Here is a 19,402-nt window from a genome sequence, read left to right on the forward strand (position 1 = left end):
GCCATCTCTGGGAGAGCTTCCTCCCAGTTGTGCAGTCTGCCTGCACTGGGTCATTTGCCATGTATTTTAATTGGCAGAACAAAGGAGTTTCTCTCCAAAGCACCACTCCATTTTAAACCCTGATCCTGCAGGCACGAATGGAGCAGGGATCTGTTACAGCAGGGTCTGCTCCAGCTGCTGCAGAGGGAAGAGCATTTGTGTGGGAGAGCATTGTGGCCTCCTTTGAAGAAGAGGAGCCAGTGGAATTTACACATCCTGTTGATGAGCCTGTTGAGAGAGCCACCTTCACCTCTGAGCAGCAGCTGGAGGTGGAGAGGAGGGAGGAGAACTTGGGCTGCAGGGAACTCTTAAACACAAGAGAAAGGGCAAAGTTTTGCTGGAGAATTTCTCGATTTAGTTCTCTTTCCTAAACACACCAGGCAGTGCTTTGCATCTCAGGGTCAGGACCTGCCTCCCTGTCTCTTCCTGCCAGAAGAGCTCAGGCAGGGGTGGCTTTTCCCCCATCTCTGTGCAGAGCAGAGCAGAGCAGAGCAGTGTCCCACCCCTGTGCCCTGTGGGATGCTGTCCCTGCCCTTTGCTCCGTGTGAGCCCTGGGCATGAGGAGAGGCTGTGCCAGGAGCTGCTCCCTGTCCATGGTGACATGTGCACAGGCTCAGGGCTCCATGCTCAGAGCCAGGCAGGTCCCAGAGATGGCAGGACTGATTTTCCAGCCTTTCTCTGCATTGTGCAGGTCTCTTCCACCACGGTGACAGGCTCCTGCTTGCTGACCCCTCCCTCCCCACCAGAACCTGCAGGACTCTGCTGCTTAAAACTCACCCACTCCCATGTGGCTGCTCAGGGGTATTTTGCCACCTGAAGTGACAAAACACTGCAGATATTTTGGAATTAGGTTTGAACTACCTATCCTGAGCCCCACACCAAGGCCAACTGTGAAGTCTGTGGCACAGCTAAAATTAGATGTTCAGGTGTTAATGGAGATAGTGGGTTTTAGGTGTTAATAGGTGTAGTATTAGTGTGAACCCTTTAGCCACTTTAAGGAACAAGTGAAACATTATCTATTTACATTCTTTCTGTGCTGTGTGCCAATGAAAATGTATCTGTATTTGTAAACTATCTAGAAGAGTATACAACCTGCCATTTTAGATGAAATAAAGGGATAATGTAGCATTAATCACAGTGATTGGATCTGCATTTGCTCCCGTCCAGCTTCCCATTTATTTTAAGGGTCCACTCACTTTAAAAGACCTGTCTGCTTTTGCAAATGGGCCTTTGGTTGCTGTGTTTGGTGCTCAGTGTCTGCCCCATGAAGCCTGGATCAAATAATGTCCATTCCTGGAGGAACCCAGGGCAGCAACTTGACACCGTGCCTTGGGCCACACTGGGAACCTCTAAATCCACAGGCTGAAGCTGGTGAAATGAATGATTGCCAGGACCCAACCTCCACAGCGTTTTCCACTCTTAAATATCACAGTAATAAAAGGTAAAATCATTAGAGCCCTTCTGCAGCCCACTGTGCCTCGTCTGAAAATGAGGACAACAAAGAGCACAGAGCGAGGGGTTATTAATATCCTGCCTTGGGATGATGGCTTTATAAACATCCTTACTGCAGGCTCAGCCTCTCTGGAGTGTTTTGGCACAACCTTTAGCCAAATGTCATGCCTTTATCACACTTGATATCTAACCAATAAAGCAAGGAGGGGAAGACTTTGCCCCTGTATATCTGATCTTATACACAGGGGGATGGGGTAAAACTGAGAAAAAAACCCGTGTTAAGTGTAGCCATGCTAAATGCTCCTTAGAGATGATGCTCCTCTCTGGGAGCTGTGCCAGAGCTCCAGCAAGGAGGGGATCAGATGTTTGACGCAGTGGAAACCCTCCATGCCACAGGGGATGACTCATGGGCAAAAGCCCCACACAGCAACAAGGCCATGTTCACACCAAAGCAGGGGATTTTGGCTGGTGGGATGAGGTTTTGATGGAGGCAGGAGGGTCCGTGGCTGCAGGAGAGGGACAGCTCCCACTCTGGAGAGTCCCACAAAAGACACCAGCTTTCCTTGTGACTTGTAGATATTTGAAAATAAGAATCAAAACCATGTCCCAGTGGCAGGGCATTGGAACCAGATGGTCTTCAAGGTCCCTTCCAACCCAAACCAGTCTGTGATTCTACAATCAGGGAGGAGAAAAGGTTTTGTAGGTTAATGGACAGAGAAGTTAAGAAGCAGCTGTGGAGCCTGGAACTCTTGGTGAGCACAAGTCTGGGGTCACTGGTCCCCATCAGGATCTGGCATTGTCTGGATGCCCTTAGAAATGGCCCTTAATGTTCCCTGCTCCCACCTCACTCCCAGAGAGTGGCCTTTGCTGGAATAACAACTCTGAGAAAAGTCACGTACCAAAAGGCCTGAGTGATGGTGGTAAGTGCAGGACAGGGGCTCCTGTAGAAGGGTGGGAGTGGAGAGGGGACACAAGGCTGTCCCACGGCAGTGGTGATGGGCAGCACTCACCCAGCACAGCCTGGGGGCTGCCAGCCCTCACTGCTGAGGGGACTGGGCATGCCTGGGTGGGGCAGCCCATCTCTGGATGGTGGAGACTGGGCGTGTGGAGAGATTGCCCTGGCCAGATGGATCCAGACCAGCTGTAGAGCTGAGCAGCCTGTGGTGGCTTTGGGCATCCCAGCTTGTGTCTGGATGGAGATGTCTCACCTGCAGGGATCATACCAGCACCTTGGCATCCCTGCAGGGCCAGCAGTGGTGGGGAGGAGGAGCAGATCTCAGCTGAAAACAGATGGGTGAGGGCATTGCTGGCACTGGCACCACCTCACAGCTGCTCACACTGGGAGTGCTCTGCCTCTCCCCATCCCTGTCAATACAGATGTGCCTCCACCTTTCTGGCACACCCTCCACGCCTCATCCCCCTCCTGTCTCTTTCCCAGGTCATCCTCCCCTAAGATGACGCAGCAGATGCGGGACCTGCAGCTGGCACAGGCCAGGAAACCTCCAGGCCCTTCCTCCCCAAACGCGGCCAAGAGGCTCTACCGAAACCTGTCCGGGAAATTCCGTGTCAACTACACCTCCTTCGACGAGGGCAGCCTGGTGGGGCGGGGGGAGAAGGAGAAGCTCCGCAAGTCCTACCTGGTCAGTGCCCCCCACATGGGGGACAGAGGGTCCAGGGGGGCTGAGGGTCTCAGTGTGGGTGGTGTTGGAGCCTGGGAAGGAGCACAGGAGTGTGTTCAGTGAAGCTGTAGCAAGTTCAGTTGGAGCTGGTTTGTTTGGCTTCATCTAGCTGTGTCTGCAAAGAGATGATGCTCCCGAGCCCTTGGGATGAGGGCACCCTCTCCCTGGTTGGGTTCATGGGGAGCTAGTGAGGGTCCAGGGTGTTTGGTGGGATGGAGGAGGGTGCCTCATGCTCAGCCCAGCCGCATTTCTCCTTTCACCCAGTTCCAGAGCAATGCTGCCCTCTTTGAGGCCGTGGAGCTGCAGGACCTTGACAGGGTGCAGGAGATGCTGAAGCACTACAGCCCTGAGGAGCTGGACCTCAACACCCCCAACAGCGAGGGGCTGCTGCCCCTGGACATCGCCATCATGACCAACAACGCTCCCATCGCCAGGGCCCTGCTGCAGGCTGGGGCCAAGGAGAGCCCACACTGTAAGTTGGGACAGGGAGCTGTGCTGTGTCTCCAGTGTGGTGCAGTGGGGCCACCACAGGCACTGGATGCAGGTGGGGAGGTGATGACTGGGCTCTGGGAGAGAGCAGGGGAACTGTGTACTCAGATGTCACAGTTAGGGACACGAAAAAAACTCACCAGTCAGGTAGAAGCAGGAAAAAAAAAAGACAGTTTATTATGATTTAGGGTTTGTATAGTATTTGGGATTTGGTCAAGAATTGGTCATTGAGAGGAACACCTCTCTGACCCCAGTGGTCAATCCAGAACTCCATCACCGAGAGGAATGAAAACAATATAGATTGTTTTGAGAGACTCCAAAGGAAAGTATGTAAATATCATCAGAAGGCTTAGCATTATGGCAATACTCAGACAGACCCCAGGACCAGGACATGAAGGGCAGGACAGGATCTTGGAGTGGGGATTAGAGGCAGAGCTTGCTCTAACCATCTTCTCCTCCCTCTCCTCCTGGGCCCCATGGCCATGCCCACCTTCCCCCAGTCGTGAGCCTGGAGAGCCGCTCCCTGCACCTCTCCACGCTGGTGCGGGAGGCCGAGCAGCGCGTCAACGAGCTGATGGCGCAGGTGGTGAACGAGGCGCCCAACGCCGACTGCTCCGACAAGGAGAAGCAGCTCAAGGCCTGGGAGTGGCGGTTCCGGCTTTACAAGCGCATGAAGGCAGGGTTTGAGCACGCCCGTGAGTGACCTGCAGCAGGGCTGGGGCCTGGGGGGCTGTCCCTGCTCTGGGGGAAAGTGTGTGGGGCTGGGGGTGGCACCAGCACACCCATCAGGGGGTTCCTGCACCCCATGGGCAGGGCTTGCAGTGTGGGTGCATGGAGGGGAGAATGTGTTTCCATCAGGGAATGTGTCCTTGCATGGAGGGGAGAATGTATTTCCATCAGGGAATGTCCCTGCATGGAAGGGAGAACGTGTTCCATCAAGGAATATCACAGAATCACAGAATCACAGAATGTGTAGTTTGGAAGAGACCTTCAAGATCATCGAGTCCAACAAATATGTCCCTGCATGGAGGGGAGAGCGTGTTCCCATCAGGGAATGTGTTCCATCAGGGAATATGTACCTGCATGGAGAGGAGAACCTGTCCCATCAGGGAATATGTCCCTGGGGCTCAGGAGAGGCCCGAGAGGGACACGTGGAGGTTCAGAGTGACCATCCTCACTGTAGCAGTCCCTGCACTCTCTGTCCCCAGGAGTGCCAGATGCCCCCAGCAGTGTCCACCTCTCTGTGGCCAGCAGCTCCTCATTGCAAGTGACCTTCTGGGAGCCCCTGAGCGTCAACTCAGCCGTTGTCACCAAGTACAAAGGTAAGGGGCAGGATCCCTGCAGCAGGACAGGGTCACACAGGGTCACACAGGGACAGCAGGTGCCTTGCACCCCATGTCACCCCAGCAGAGCCATGGGCAGTGCTGCCAAGCCCCAGCCAGGCCACTTTTATGCTGGAGCACAGAAGAAATCAGGGCTGCTGGACAGCCTGGCCACTACCTAAATCCTCTGAGCTGGACCAAACATCATCCTGCACCAAGGCAAAACTTGTGGTGTCACTTGTTGGCTGCCCCCTCATCCTGCACACTGGGAAGACTTTGTTGTCCTGCATCTCTCACCCCCTTAAACCAGATATTTTTGGCTTCTGGAAGAATTTCTTCTATCCCACACTTCTGAGCCACCAATTAAAGGTGCCGACCCCATTTTATGTGGCTTGGTGAGAACAGCAGCTCCCCACAACCTTCCCCCTACTATGAATTGCCTTTTCCTCTGCTTTCACTCTTGTGCCTCCCTCTCCTGTGCTGTCTGCAGTCCTCCTGCAGCTGCTGTCTGTGACACCCTGCCCCAGCCCTGGTGCCCTGTCCCCAGGGCCTCATGGCACCTCGGGGTCTCTCCTTGCAGTGGAGTGGAGCTGCTCCCCCACCTTCTCACCACTGCTGGGAGAAGCTGTGATCGACAAGCTGAAGGACCTGCACTTCACCATCCAGGGGCTGGTGTCGGTGAGTACTGGGGGTGCCCAGAGCAGGCAGGGCTCCACAGGGAGAGCTCACAGCTGGGAAAACCCACAGGCCATTGTGGGGATGGGATCAGGCACTGGCACAGGCTGAGCAGGGCAGTGGTGGAGTTGTCATCCCTGGAAATGTTCAAAAGATGTGTATTTGGCACCTGGGGACGTGGTTTAGTGGCAGTGGTTGGATTCAGTGATTTGAGGCGTCTTTTCCAACCTTAGTGATTGTTTGTTTCCGTGATCGTTCTGAGCAGGAACAATAGGATTGTGCCACGCTGCCTGCCATGGGCACAGCCTGGGCAGAGGCATCTGTCCGTCCCTGCAGAGCCACAGCCACTGAGGGGGGAACCTCCCTGGGGACTCTGCAGTGACAGGCAGAATGGGCCCATTCACCCAACGCCTGATTTATCCTCCATCCCCATCCCACTCCCGTCTCCACCCAGGCTCTTCCTGGGCAATAAATCAGTGGCTCATTCCTCTGCCACCTGCACAGTCCCACCCCTCGCCCCAGCCTCGGTGTCACTGAGAGGGGGGACCAGCCCCATCTCCATCTCTGGGAGCTCAGCAAGGTCATGGCTGGTGGCAGAGTGGCTCCCTGCTGTTTTATCCCCCTGAGAACCACGAGAGCCACGCCTGGGCCAGCACTGGGGACAGTGCAGTGGGATGGAGCTCAGGATGGGAACAAGGACAGGTGCTGGGATGAATGGGGTCACCCTTACCAGGGGTGGGCAGTCAGGGGGCACCGATTCAGGAAGCAGAGAGCACCCTGGTGAGGTGAGGAGGGTTCAGGCACAGCAGCAGTGCTGAGCCAGGGGTGCTGTCAGGGTGGGAGTGCCCTCAGTGTGGCAGGAGGGGCTCCAGCAGAGCCTGGAGCAGCATCACTGCAACAGACTGCTCCAAGCCCATCCATCACACTCCCAGAGCTGCTTCACAGGCTCCTGTCGCCTTCATGAGTGCCTGGAGGCCTGGCAACATCTGGCAGCTTGACTGGGCTTTAATCAGAGGCTTTAATCACTGTCACTGTGCTACAAGCCCTTGGCAGTGCTGGGACAGCTCCCTGTCTCCAGGGGATGGATCCTTACGTGCCCTAGGGCATCACCAACACCCCAACCCACAGCAGCGCTGAGTCTTTCAGACTGGAGCATCTCTGGTGAGGGGCATTTGCAGTGTCCATTCCTTCCTCTGCGTGCCCCAAACCCACCCAGCAGGGCCACAGGGATTCCCTAGTGTCTCATAACAAGGACTTTGTGCAGGAGGGGAGGTAAGAGCCAGTGACTTGGGCTGTGGGATCCCAGTTGAGTGCTCCTCATGGTGCGCTGGAGCAGTGGGTTGGGGAAATCCTCCTTGCCAGTGGTAAGAGCTGTGGGGTCCCAGTTGAGTTCTCCTCATGGTGCACTGAAGCAGTGGGCTGGGGGCAATCCTCCTACCCTCACCTGCCAAGGCGGGAGAGGCAGGGACGTGCTGAGTGTGCTGCTCTCCTTGCAGGGCACGGCGTACCACATCCGAGTGTCTGCCTACAACATGAAGGGCTGGGGGCCCCCCCAAGCCTCCACGCCCCCCTTTGCCATCCCTTCCAGTGAGTATCCCTGGGAACACTCCCACAGGAGCCAGCCCAGGGCTGGGGGGGACAGGACAGCTCCCTGTGCCATCCAGGGGTCCCTCTCACTGCTGGGATGTGAGAGAGCAAAGCCAAGGGCACAGGCAGGATTTGGAGTCTCAGGGCAGGCAGAGAGGCTGTGCCTGGGGCTCTGGGATGCTGCCTCCAGCCTACAGGGGCTTTGCCAAATAGTGATTTTTCAGTCTTGAATCAGCCTTGCCTCCTGGGAAAGGCTGAGCCATTTCAGAGCACCTGGATCAGCTCATCCCACGGAGGAAGCTCAGAGGTGGCTGAGCTGGGGCTCAGAACAGTCCTGGGTGGCAGTGGCCTGTCACTCTGTGCCATGACATGGTCTCTCCCATCCAGCCCAGACCCAGGACCTGCATTCCTTGGCACAGAGCTGGGCTGGGGTCATGAGCCCCAGCAGAGACCAGCTCTGGGCTGTCAGCACTCTCCTCCCCATGGGAAAGTGTGAGGACACAGCCCCTGGACGTCACACAGGGCACCCCGGGGTGCTGGGCGGAGAAGGGCCAGGAGCACTGAGCTGGAAGGAGCAGCCCAAAGGGTAAAGTTCAGGACTGAGGGGGCTCCAAAACAGCCTCTGCCACTTGTCACCAGTCCCACAACAGGTGCCTGTGTGGTGTCCCATGGGGTTGGTGCTGGGTAAGGAGCAGCCCCATGGGCGGCTGAGCTTGTCCCAAGGATCAGGCCACAGGAGCACATCCTGTACCACCACACAGGGAGCAGGGCTGCTGCTCCAGGAGCAGTGAGGCCACCAACAACAGGTAGATGTGAACAGTGATGGGTGCAGCACCACAGCTCTGACTGCAGATCCACAGAGCACTGAAATCACCAAAAATCCATTTGCATGTCTAGGAATGCACATAGCAAGGGCACAGCAGTCCACCACCCAGGCTTTATCTCGTCCCTGTCATGTTTGCACCCACTTTAAAGCCCATTTCCCACCTCACACAGGTCACATTCCCCGTGACCAAGATCCAGGTGGCATCAGCTGAGTGTGGCTGAAGTGAATCAGACAGAAGTGGGCTTTATTTATTTTTATTGCCAGCAATATTTCTCCCTTCAGTAGAGATCCCTCCCTGGCCCAGCAGAATATAGTCAGGCACCTCCCTGGGTGTTTTTAAAGCTCCTAAAAATAGCGGCAAGTTCTAGCCAAAGTTAACAGAGCTGAACTTTCCATGGAAAACAGCAGCGGGCAGGACACAGGGGGTGTTTAAAGCAATTAATATAAAGTTGAGGGAGAAGAGCCGGCAGGTCCCCAGCCCTGCTCATGGCCCTGCTGCCCTCCCACAGCGGATGGAGCTGGCGGGAGTTTATTTATGTGTTTGTCGAGGTAAGCTCAGCCCCAGCGCTCAGCTGGAGTAACTGGGGAAGACCTGGAGGAAGAGACTGGAAAGAATTTTATTTTTTAAGGCCGGCAAAGTGCAGCAGCAACAGACAGAACCTTGTTCCATCCCTCTCGTGTGTCCCTGCCCTGCTGTGGGGAGGTCAGGGCTGGTCACAGGGCGCTGTGCAGAGCTGGGTGTTCCTGGGAGGAGTGACACAAAACAAGGGATCTCCCAGCACACCCTGAGGGGCCCAGCACCCACAACTGCTGCCGTGCTGGGGGACACCCAGGTGATGTGGGAGGAGGGATAGGAACCCCTTTTCCCCCAGGCAAGGGGGTGATGCTGGTCTGACCCCACAGACTGGCGGGAGTACGACGGCCGCGCCCCACGGCGGAGGGGACAGGCCGAAGCTCTGGACCATCTGCTGGGCCAGGTGAAGACTGTCCACCAGCACTGCATTTGCCACGGTGAGCCCACAGCACAGGGAAGCTGGGGAGGGGGGTGAGGGGGCAGCTGAGCCCAGCAGGGCTGTGGTGTGATCCACAGGGCTGGGGTGGAATCAGTCTGTGCCATGGATGAGCAGGGCAGGGAGACAGCTCAGGCAGTGGAGACCTCAGCAGAGCCTTCCCCAAGGGTTGGCATCAGCTCTTCACCTCCTGCTGTATCATCCTCTGCTCTCTGCCCCACAGAGCCATGCAAGAACCAGCCCCAGAGCAGGAAGCATTCAGTCTCCAAGAGCCTCAAGCACCTCTTCCACCCTGGCAGCAAGTTCCTCAAGACACTGAAGCGGTGAGAGGCTGGGGCATGGGGTTGGTGAGAGCCCCTGGCCCAGCAGGGCTGCAGAGCTCCCCTCCTGAGTCCTGTGCCTGCACTCTGGGGGCTGGGGGCACTCAGGGCTGGGGGCACTCAGGGCAGGGTCTGCACTGGGAGTGACAGGGTGATGTCAGTGGAGATGAGTCCCAGAGGTCAAAGGTTCTCTTGGTGTCTCCAAGCTGTGCTGGTGCCCAGATCCCTGCGCCACCTGAGGATCACCTGCACCCCACCTTGTCCAGACCCAGAGTGTTCCCTGCACAGCCTGGCCCATCTCTGTCCCGTGTGCTGGGACACGTTGGGGTCCTGCTCCTGTACCAGCCACAAGCCTCTCCTGCCATGGGCTGTTGGAGAGAATTGGAGACCTGGGGCAGGGCATCTCCTCTTCCCTCAGGAAAGAGACCCTTTGGGAGCTGGGGCTGCCACTGAACTCTGCCTTCCTCCCCATGCAGGGGCCTCTACCTGACAGCCATCTTCTACAAAGATGACAACATCCTGGTGACCCATGAGGACCAGATCCCCGTGGTGGAGATCGACGACACCTATTCGTGCCTGCTCATGCAGGATTTCCTCTGGCTCACCAAGGTAGGTGGCCAAGGGACTCTGAACTTGGGGAGAGGTCCAGGAGTGCCAGGGTGACCCAGGCAGGCATCAGGCAACACCCCAGCCCCTCCAGCCTGGACACTGGGGCTTGGCAGGGCAGGCAGCTCATGGACTTCCAGCTTGCTGGGGTTCAGCACAGAGCAGGAAACTTCCAGGGAATGGCATTTCATCCCAACCCCCAGAAGCCCAAAGATGACAGACCAGTGCCTCTCCACAGGGATGCCAGTGGCTGTTGAACTGCTTCCCCTCATCACCCTGCCTTGGCACCTTTGCCTCTGCTGTAGGATGCACAGGGAGCTGCTGCCAGCTCCTCCAGTGTCAGCACACTTAGAGAAAAGGCATGTGGGCAGCTCAAGGCCAAAATAATTTCTTGTGTTGTCCTTATCTACTGATGGAGAGTGCTTTCTTGGCCAACCTGTATTCAAAGTTAAGGTTTCAGTCCTAGATGGAGATGGATGTCTGAGTGGACGTGGCTCAGGGCTGCCCTGGGTACAGATTCTGGAGCATCTCAGTGCCTGTGGCAGAGGGATTTATTTTCACTCCTGCTGAGGGTGCTGCATGCATTCCTAACCCAACCCGGAGAGGCAAACAATCTCCCCAAAGCCCCCTGGTGTGACCCAGCTGCAGCAGGGGTGACACTCCCTGGTGTGTGCAGGTGTCCTGCATGTGGGATGAGATCCTGTGGCTGCGGCAGTGTGTCACTGTGTCCCAGTCCTCCTGCTCCTGCATCCTGCAGACACGCTTCAAGATGCTGCTGGCCATCTCCCAGATGCAGGTGAGGGTCAGCCTGGGTGGAGAACAAACACTTTAAGTGGGACAGTGGGGTCTGATCTCCCTTGGGAGCAGCATGGACCACAGTTGGGATAAACCCAGGATCTGCTGGCCATGACTGTGTGTCCCTGCCGGGACTCTGCCCGTGGCACAGTGAGATGCCAGGTGTCGTGGCAGTCTGATGAAAAGGGGCTGGGGACCATCAGGGTGCTTTTCTGGGCAGAGGCAGCTGCAGGCACATCCCAGCTGCCCAGACCCACCATGGCTCCAGGATGTCCCCTGACCTTCTGCTTTCTCCTGCCTTCCCACCATGTCACACAGGGGCTGCTGGGCATCCAGGACCTGGGGCAGGTCTTCTTTGAGCCCATCAAAGACAAACAGGGCAACATCCTCATCGTCACCCTGAAGGAGGTGAAGACCAACCAGACCTTCGAGAGCGTGCGCTGGGTGCCCATCTGCAAACTGCAGACCAGCCGCAAGTCCGTGTCCTCCCCGGAGGAGCCCACTGCCCTGGACACCCTGCTCATCTCCCTCCAGGTGTGTCCTGGGCCAGGGACTGCCCTGGGCTCCCCTGGGAGACACCTGCTCCCCCTCGGCCTGGAGAGGTCACAGCACAGGGGGAGCAGAGCCCAGCCAGCCTCCAAAAATCCTCTTGCTTCAAGGGGAGGCATTGAGGTGGTGCCAAGTTCACCCTGGCAGCACTGGGCTGTGTTCCTGTGCCGCTCCCTTCTCCAGCTGTGCTGTGCCATGGGCACGAGCCCCTCTGCGAGGACTTGCTGAGTCCAGCAGTGCCTTTGTTCCCAGGACAAGCTGGCTTATCACCAGAGGAGCAGCCACGCCCTCTCCCCAGGCCTCTACCTGGGCTACTTGAAGCTGTGCAGTGCCGTGGATCAGATCCGAGTGCTGGTGCCAGAGCAGCTCCCCAACATCCTGTGCCATGTCAAGATTCGCTCCAACCCCAACATCTCCAGGTGGGGTTTGCAGGGCTGCTCTGTCCCATCCAGGCTAACGGCATCCATCACCTCCTGCTTCAGCAGCAGGGTCAAATTCCCACTTATCCCTGCCCTGCAGCACTCTCAGGCACAGGGTGGGGTTGTTAGGGTGTCCTGTGTGGTGTCAGGGTGGATCCCACTCAGCTCAGAGTATTCTGTGATTCTGATTCAGCCTGGAGCAAACCAAGTTCCCTCTCTGTTTCCACCTCCCTGACCTTGCTGGGGATGCTGCGCTGTCTGGGAGAGGAACAGCCAGGCAAACACAGCTCTCAGAGAAATTGTGTCTCCACGTCCACCCAAAGTGCTCCCTCCTTCACCCGTCTGTCTCTGACCTTGTGCAGGGAGGAGTGGGAGTGGCTGCAGAAGATGGCCAGCGTGGAGGAGCCTGTTCCCACAGAGCCAGAGGCTGACAGGCCCCAGAACCCCTTGTTTCAGGAGCTCCAAGTGGCCATCAAGGAACTGATGACCCTGGTGAACATCCCGTTGCAAGAGGTAGAGGCAGGAGCCAAAGTCTGGGGCAGAGGGAGGGGACGGGGCTGTGAGCACGGTGGTGCTGGTGGTTGCAGCAGGTGGGGAACTGCATGTCTGGCCCTCCTTGTGGGCCTGGAGCAGCCAGGTTTTAGTGCTGTGCAGACAGGAGGTGAGTGGTGATCTGCCTGCCCAGGGACAGTGTCCACAGGAGCTGTTTGTCCTGCTCACACTGTACCCCCAAAGCGACAACAGCAAATCTGGGTTTGTTACTGCTGCCAGTGATTTGATCCTGGGCAGCACGAGACCAGCCCAACTCTGCCCCCTCCAAAGCAGGCTGGTCCCTGGCCAGTGCTGGGCTGGAGCTGCAGCTCCTGGGGCCGGAATGTGTGGGGAGAAATCTCCTTCCACCACGCCAAGTATCTGCTGGGAAACAACCCACCAGCCCCAGTGACAGGCGTGTCCTTCTGCCCAGGCAGCTGGGAGGGGACCTCCCTGAGCCATTGCTGGTGGCACATTTTTGACTCCCTGCCATGGGGACTTTGATCAGAAGTTTTGAGACTTTTAGGAAAAAAATAAAGAGGTGACAAGATGATGTAGATTTTGCCAGAAGCAAGGAGCCTCTGGTTGTGTGCTGGAGCTGCAGGTGGCCTGAGGACTGCTCTGTGCCCCAGGGCTGGGCAGAGGCCCCACCAGGTGATGTGTGTCACCTACACTGTCCCCTTGCAGGCCAAGGATTTCCGTCTGTACAGCCAAGAGGTGCTGGACTTTGGGGATCAGGTCTCCTTCCTGCTGCTGCTGCCTCCATCAGACGATGTCTGCACTGCTCCGGGCCAGAACAACCCCTACACCCCTCGCTCTGGCTTCCTCACACTGCCTCTGCAGATCTTCGAGCTGGGTGAGGAGGGGGAAGGCCAAACCCCAACCCTGCTGGTTCCCCTGTCCCCTGAGGTCTCTGAGAGCCAGGCTGGGCAGTGGGATGGCTGAGTTCCCTCATGCCCTGGGGAGGAGGGATGGAGGGGTGTTCTGAGGGCTGTCCAGGGGCACTAATGGACACTGTTGTCTCCTCATCTTGGGTGATAGGGAGGAGCCTGTAGGGCATCCACAGCACGGGACCTCATGTTTTTTCATCCCTCCCTCTCATTTCCTCTCCCAGTCCACTTCTTCACCTATGACAGGGAGTTCATCACGCAGTACTGCCAGGTGTCTGCCCTGCTGGAGCTGGAGTCCCTCCTGTCCCAGCAGAGCCTCAGGGAGGCTTTCTCTGATGCCGAACTCTCCACTGCCAAGCAGAGGCACCAGCAGGTCCAGGACTACATCCAGGTATGGGGTGGGAGCCAGGCCTGACAGTGCCCCTGGCCTGCAGCATCTGCACCAGGGCTGTTCCCTGGTCCTGGTGGCCCCAGGAGATTTCTCTGATGTGGCTGATGGGCAGCACCAGGCTGGTCTTTCATAGATTCATGGAATGGTTTGGGTTGGAACAGACATTAAAACTCATCCACTTCCACCTTCCACTATCCCAGGTTGCTCCAAGCCATGTCCAGCCTGGCCTTGGACACTTCCAGGGATCCAGGGGCAGCCACAGCCTCAGCATCCTCTCAAGGAACAACTCCTTCCCAATATCCCATCCAGCCCTGCCCTCTGGCAGTGGGAAGCCATTCCCTATGTCCTGTCACTCCATCCCCTTGCCCTGTCACTCCATTCCCTTGCCCTGTCTATCCAGGCCCTTGTCCCATCCCTCCCAGCCCTTGTCCCAAGTCCCTCTTCATCTCTCCAGGAGCCCTGTTAGGCGCTGGAAGGGGCTCTGAGCTCTCCCCGGACCCTTCTCTTCACACTGATTTATCTAGCAACTTCTTAATGCCATGATCACATTAAAAATCCCAAGGAGAGACCCAAACCCTTCAGCAGTCCACATGCTCTCTTTGCTAAGAAAAGGCCCTGCAAGTGCATTTTGAGATGGACTCGCAAAAGAGCATCCCACAGTGCCCCTATCCCCAGCACCCCTGCTGAACCAGCAGCTGGATGCTCCTCCTGTCTTGAGAGCACTTCCTTTGCATTTCCCAGCTCAGGGATTCCCCCAAAGCTCTGGGGAGAGGTGTGTGCACAGACCCCGTGTTTTTGCTGTGGAACTTTGTCGTTTGCTGTGTGCAAGGGCTCCTGCATTTCCTCTGTTGGCAGCAAATGGAGGAGATCTGGCGGGAGATGCGCTGGATCATGGACGTCCTGCAGCACGCCCGCTACAAGCAGCCCTCCTGTGGGGTCCCTCTCAGCGGCTTCCTCAGCGAGGCCGGGGGGCCAGCCAAGGAGAAAACTCAATCCTCCTCGTCCCACCTCGACTACCTTCCGTCCCCAGTGCCCTCACCAGAGACCAGCCGCAAGCTCAACTCTGGTAAGGACCTGGCTGTGCTTGGTGGGCTCGGGGGCTGCTCGTGGTCAGTGGGTCAGGGGTCCAGCACCCTGGAGCTGACAGGCTGGAGCTGGGCAGGGCAGGACAGGAGCCACTCTGCTGTGCCATGGCGAGCCCAGCTCAGGTGTGCCACAAGGGGGTAAAGCTCAGAGTCTCTCTTGGGCTCCACCTCAGTGGGAGCTGTCCACACTCAGGCTGAGCCCCTCTCTCTGTTCTCCCACCCCTGGCAGACTCTCACGGGCTGTCGGATGAGGAAGGCTCCTCGGAGGTGTTCTTGGCCACCGACAGCGACTACGACTCCAGCCGCGCGCAGAGCCCCAAGGAGCTGGACCTGCTGTTCTCCTCCTCCTCCTCGGGGCCCGAGTTCTGCACGCGGCGGGCGGCCCGCACCCTGCGGGACAGTGCCCCTGACGTCCTGCAGAGCCACGAGCTCAAGGCCCCTCCGCCAGCATCGCATCCACCCGAGGAGCCGCAGCCACCGTCCAAACTCTACGACAGTGACTTTGTCCTGCCCAGCCGGCAGATCGAGCTGCTGCGCATCACTGAGAAGCGACAGGCGTATTGTGTCCGGACCAGCAGCCTGGACTTCCCCAAACCCCACTGCCCCGCGCCCAGAAAGTCCTGCCCCGGCTCTGTGGACAGCTCCCCGGCGGAGAGCAGGACCGGGGGTCCCTGCGGACAGCTCAGAACGGGGACTGGCTCCACACCCAGCCCTGAGTGCGGCCGGGGCAGGCAGGGCTTGGAGGACTGGACTCACAACGTGCCACAGCAGCAGCTGGAGCAGCCCGGGGGCTTGGCTGACCAAGGGAAGAAACCGGGCTCTGTCACCTTGAGGGTGTGCCCTCAGTATGAAACGGGACTCTCCAAAGAGACCAGTGTCAAGGTACCCAAGCCTGTAAGAGGTGGCGGAGAGGCTCTGGAGGGACAGGGCTGGCAGGATGGGGACAGCGGGGCTCCTGTGCCCCGTACCTGGCACTGCCCTCCCCATCCCACACTGTCCCAGGGGTGAGGTCCCCTGGAGACCTGCAGCACTCCTGCCCTGCCTCCCTCTGTCTCTGCAGCAGTGATGAGGCTCCTGGTAGGACAGGCTGTCTGTGATGGCTACAGCTGGAGGAGTGAGCCAGGCCATACGTAGTGAGTTTTTGGGAGAAGTTGGTGGGGCTGAGGTTCAGCTCTTGATCTGTGGTTCACAGGTGACAGCAGGTTGGTGTCACCCGGTGTGGGCAGGCAGAGCAAAGGACACATTGCCAGGTCCTTGTCACGTTCTTGCCACGTCCTGGTGTTCAAACACATCATCCTTCCAGGCCAAAATTCAGCCGTCACCCCTGCCCTGGCCGTGCTCCTCCTACAGCCTCCCCTTCCCAGGTGTGTGGTCTCTGCTCCAGAGCCTTCCCCATTAGGGAAAGGAGAGCAGGAGCCTTTTGCCTCCAGCCTGTGGCAACTCCAGTGGCAGAACTCACTCCAGTTCCAGCTGGGGCAGCAGGCAGAGCTCCTTCCATGCTCCTTCAGGCTGCTGGAGAAGCTGTGTGACCTGACTCCTCCTCTCCATCAGGGCTTTGCTGCCAAGAGCTGACCCCCCCCAGCTCTGATCACTCACACATGCTCCAGGTGGGATCCCCCATAGGGAACATCCCCAGGACACCCATCTGAGGCAGGTCCCCTCTGCCTCTGTGCCCTCCTTTGGTCCCAGCCATAGAGATCCTTCCCCTGTTGAAATTTCCCTCCCGAGACATCCCTGGTGCCCAGGACTGAGGATGATGGAGCAGAAAAGTCATTAAATCACGGGCTGGTTTGTGTTGAAAGCAACCCTAAAGGAACGGCAGAGGAAGAACAGAGCCAAGAGGCTGATTGCTTTATTGCTGGGGAGGTTTGATAGCCAGTGTCTCTGCACCCAGCCAGGCCATCCTAGCAGAGACAACTCTGCCTCGCCGGATTATTTTTCCATTTGAGGAATGCCCATAGATTTCTGTGGAACCAAAGCTCAGCCCTCGGGTTCTTGGCGGGCTGCCCGCGTGGCTTTTGAAGTCGCAAAGCTCTGGACACGCCTGCTTGAAAGCGTTTTACGATGTTCTCCTCGCAGAAAGGCGAGTTCAAAGGCACGGCTCCTCGGCTGGTGTAAATCAGCTGAGCCCTGCCACGGCTCTTTAGGGCTGGCAGGGCTCACGTGGGGCCGGGGCTGGGACCACCCTGCCGGGGCAGCGCTCCCGGCGCTCCAGGAGCCCCCACAGATGTGCCAAAGGAAACGCTGCCTCGCCCGGGCGAGGATGGATGTCCTGCCTTCGGGGGTTTGAAGCCAAGCTGCAGCTCCCAGAGTTAGTTAGCAGAAGGGATGACCTCATTTTCTCGACAGGATTTGGGATTCGCAGGGCTGTCCCTAAGGAAGCAGAGGGCAAGGAGAGCTGTTGGTGGGAGAAGCCCAACACGGGATGAGATTTAGTGCCACGTTCCAAGGAGGTTTCAGCTGTGGTTTGGCAGTGCTGTTGTGGTCCAGCTGGTCTGAGGGGCTGGACCCTGCTCACAAGGGACACTTCACACAGATCCCTGCATGGTACCAGGAGCAGGACAGGGACCGTCCCTCTCCAGCTGCAGGTGATGAGAAGGTGGGAGAGCTGCAGCAGAGCTGTGGGTGACACATGCAAGGGTTGAGTGGCAAGGGCTTGGAGGGAGGTGTGGAGGCAGGAGAGCAGCCCATGAGGTTTGGCCTTGGCATGCCAGGTCACCCCTTGGGCACGGTGTCCAGGGGACACCACTGTCCTTGGGCACAGTGTCCAGGGGACACCACTGTCCTTGGGCACAATGTCCAGGGGACACCACTGTCCCTGGACACCATTGGGGCAGCCACCCTCACCATCCCTCCAGCCCCCTGTTCCTCCTCATTCCTCCCCCTCACCACCCACCTCTTTCTCTCCTCAGCTGCACATCACCAGCCAGACGGCGGCCAGGGAGGTGGTGAAGCTGGTGGTGCTGGAGATGAACAGCCTCTCTCGGGACATGCTGGGCGGCTCGGCCGCCGTCTGCTACGGCGAGGAGCAGCTGGAGCACTTTGGACTGGTGTTCTCCGCCGGCGAGGGCGAGCGGTGGCTCCCCGACGACTCCTTGCCCCTGGCCCTGCACAGCAGCCAGCCCGAGGGCCAGTTCTACGTCCGCATCAAGGAGACATCCCCTCTGGTGCTGCAGTACGGACCAGCCACCACCGTATGAGAGCAGACACAAGAGCAGACAGCTCACCTCCGATGCTTCCTTCTTCCACAGACACCCTCTCATCAGGCGGCCGCGGGGTGGAATGGGATCGTGCTGGGTTGTGTGTTGTTTGTTTGTGGTTATTTTTATTTTAATTTTTTTTAATTTTTTTTTTTTAACCAAAGAGACGTCGAGACTCTCAGTTTTTCTGACTGGAGAAGAGGAGGGTGGAGTGCAGAGAGCTCAGGAGGGATCTCTGCAGGGATGGAATTTTTGAAAGTAAACGTTTTTAAGGAGAAAGAGGGAGAGAGAGAAAGAGAGAGGAAAAATAGTACAAGAAGAAGCAGCAATACTTTTTTTTTTTTTTTCCCTTTCTTTTTTTTTTTTTCTGAAAAACCTTGTTTGGGATTCACTGAAGGCAAAGCCACAGAGGATTGCTGGGGAGGGCTGTGGTGTCAGTGGGGAGAGGGCAAGAGCCACAGGGACAACCCTGGGAAGGGTGTTTTCCTATCTGCCCTCCTTTCACTGCACCTGGAGAAATGATTCTTGCACACAGTTCTTGAAACAAAATTATATTAGTATTTTTATTCTGAAAAAAAAAAAAAAGTCAATAATGATTGTGCCAGAGCCACTGGAAATGGGTAAAGGCGAAGACCCTTTGACTTGTGTCCAAGACTAAAGGAACCCATGCAACCAGCCCCCTGCAATCACAGATGTGTCAATACCACACTAGAGATTTGCTTTAGGGCATCTCCTGCAACCCCCTGGGCTTCCCTGTCCCCCTGGGTGCTGTTTTGTTCTGGTGATTGTGCTTCTCTAGTCCGTCCTACAGCATGACATTTTGTTTAGCCACTAGGTCTCCTGTTAACAAGGTTATTTTCTGATCTCCTGTGGTCCATAGTAAAGACGACTGCTGCTGACTGCATGTCATTTGTCCTTCTTGTGCCTTGGTCCCATCATCCACCTCCCAAACCAGCTCTGGTTCCCAGGAGGGATCACACCAGAGTTCAGCGGGATGCTTTCCGCACTGTGCAGTGTTACATTAACACACAACTCACACGTGTGGGAGCAAAGTGCAAGTCAAAAATTGCTCTTCTGGGATTCATTGCTCTGTACGGCAGCAAGATGAGCTTGGGTGTGCCAAGGCCATCACCTCCATGGGGTGGTGAAACCCCAGAGCTGTAGGGCTGGATGTCTAGGTCTGGTCCTGCAGGTCATCACCTCCATGGGGTGGTGAAACCCCAGAGCTGCAGGGCATCACCTCCATGGGGTGGTGAAACCCCAGAGCTGCAGGGCATCACCTCTATGGGATGGTGAAACTCCAGAGCTGTAGGGATGGATGCCTGGGTCTGCTCCTGCAGCTCCACTAAGGAAAGAACACCAGGAGAGGCGCAGGGATGGCAGCAGGAGCTCACAGCTGTGTCACAGCTGGCACAAACACTGCCAGCAAGGTGCCAGTCTGGCCCCCCTTGTCAAGGTGAGACTCCTGATGGTGATGCCCCTGCAGCAGCCACCTCCCTGCCCTTTCCCTGGCACGGAGGGCTCAGGGCTGGGCAGC

General features: G+C 57.3%; 1 protein-coding gene across 1 annotated transcript in view; it reads left to right on the plus strand.

Moving 5' to 3' along the window:
- The window catches only part of LOC310915650 (ankyrin repeat and fibronectin type-III domain-containing protein 1-like), a gene marked incomplete at its 5' end in the record, with an annotated part of 162,026 nt that extends 143,350 nt beyond the window's left edge, over window positions 1-18,676 (plus strand). Inside the window, 18 exons of the mRNA XM_083872708.1 lie at window positions 2,930-3,131; window positions 3,435-3,642; window positions 4,160-4,354; window positions 4,868-4,981; window positions 5,562-5,659; window positions 7,153-7,243; window positions 8,973-9,080; window positions 9,303-9,402; window positions 9,876-10,008; window positions 10,682-10,801; window positions 11,119-11,334; window positions 11,602-11,768; window positions 12,131-12,281; window positions 12,987-13,155; window positions 13,414-13,580; window positions 14,436-14,646; window positions 14,895-15,547; window positions 17,578-18,676. Coding sequence (XP_083728834.1) covers window positions 2,930-3,131; window positions 3,435-3,642; window positions 4,160-4,354; window positions 4,868-4,981; window positions 5,562-5,659; window positions 7,153-7,243; window positions 8,973-9,080; window positions 9,303-9,402; window positions 9,876-10,008; window positions 10,682-10,801; window positions 11,119-11,334; window positions 11,602-11,768; window positions 12,131-12,281; window positions 12,987-13,155; window positions 13,414-13,580; window positions 14,436-14,646; window positions 14,895-15,547; window positions 17,578-17,865 — 3,391 coding nt within the window. The 3' untranslated portion in view covers window positions 17,866-18,676. The remainder of the gene's footprint in view (window positions 1-2,929; window positions 3,132-3,434; window positions 3,643-4,159; window positions 4,355-4,867; window positions 4,982-5,561; window positions 5,660-7,152; window positions 7,244-8,972; window positions 9,081-9,302; window positions 9,403-9,875; window positions 10,009-10,681; window positions 10,802-11,118; window positions 11,335-11,601; window positions 11,769-12,130; window positions 12,282-12,986; window positions 13,156-13,413; window positions 13,581-14,435; window positions 14,647-14,894; window positions 15,548-17,577) is intronic.
- Between the last annotated feature and the right edge of the window lie 726 nt (window positions 18,677-19,402).

Source organism: Zosterops lateralis (assembly GCF_965231275.1).
Source record: "Zosterops lateralis genome assembly, chromosome: 15".
Taxonomy (NCBI): domain Eukaryota; kingdom Metazoa; phylum Chordata; class Aves; order Passeriformes; family Zosteropidae; genus Zosterops; species Zosterops lateralis.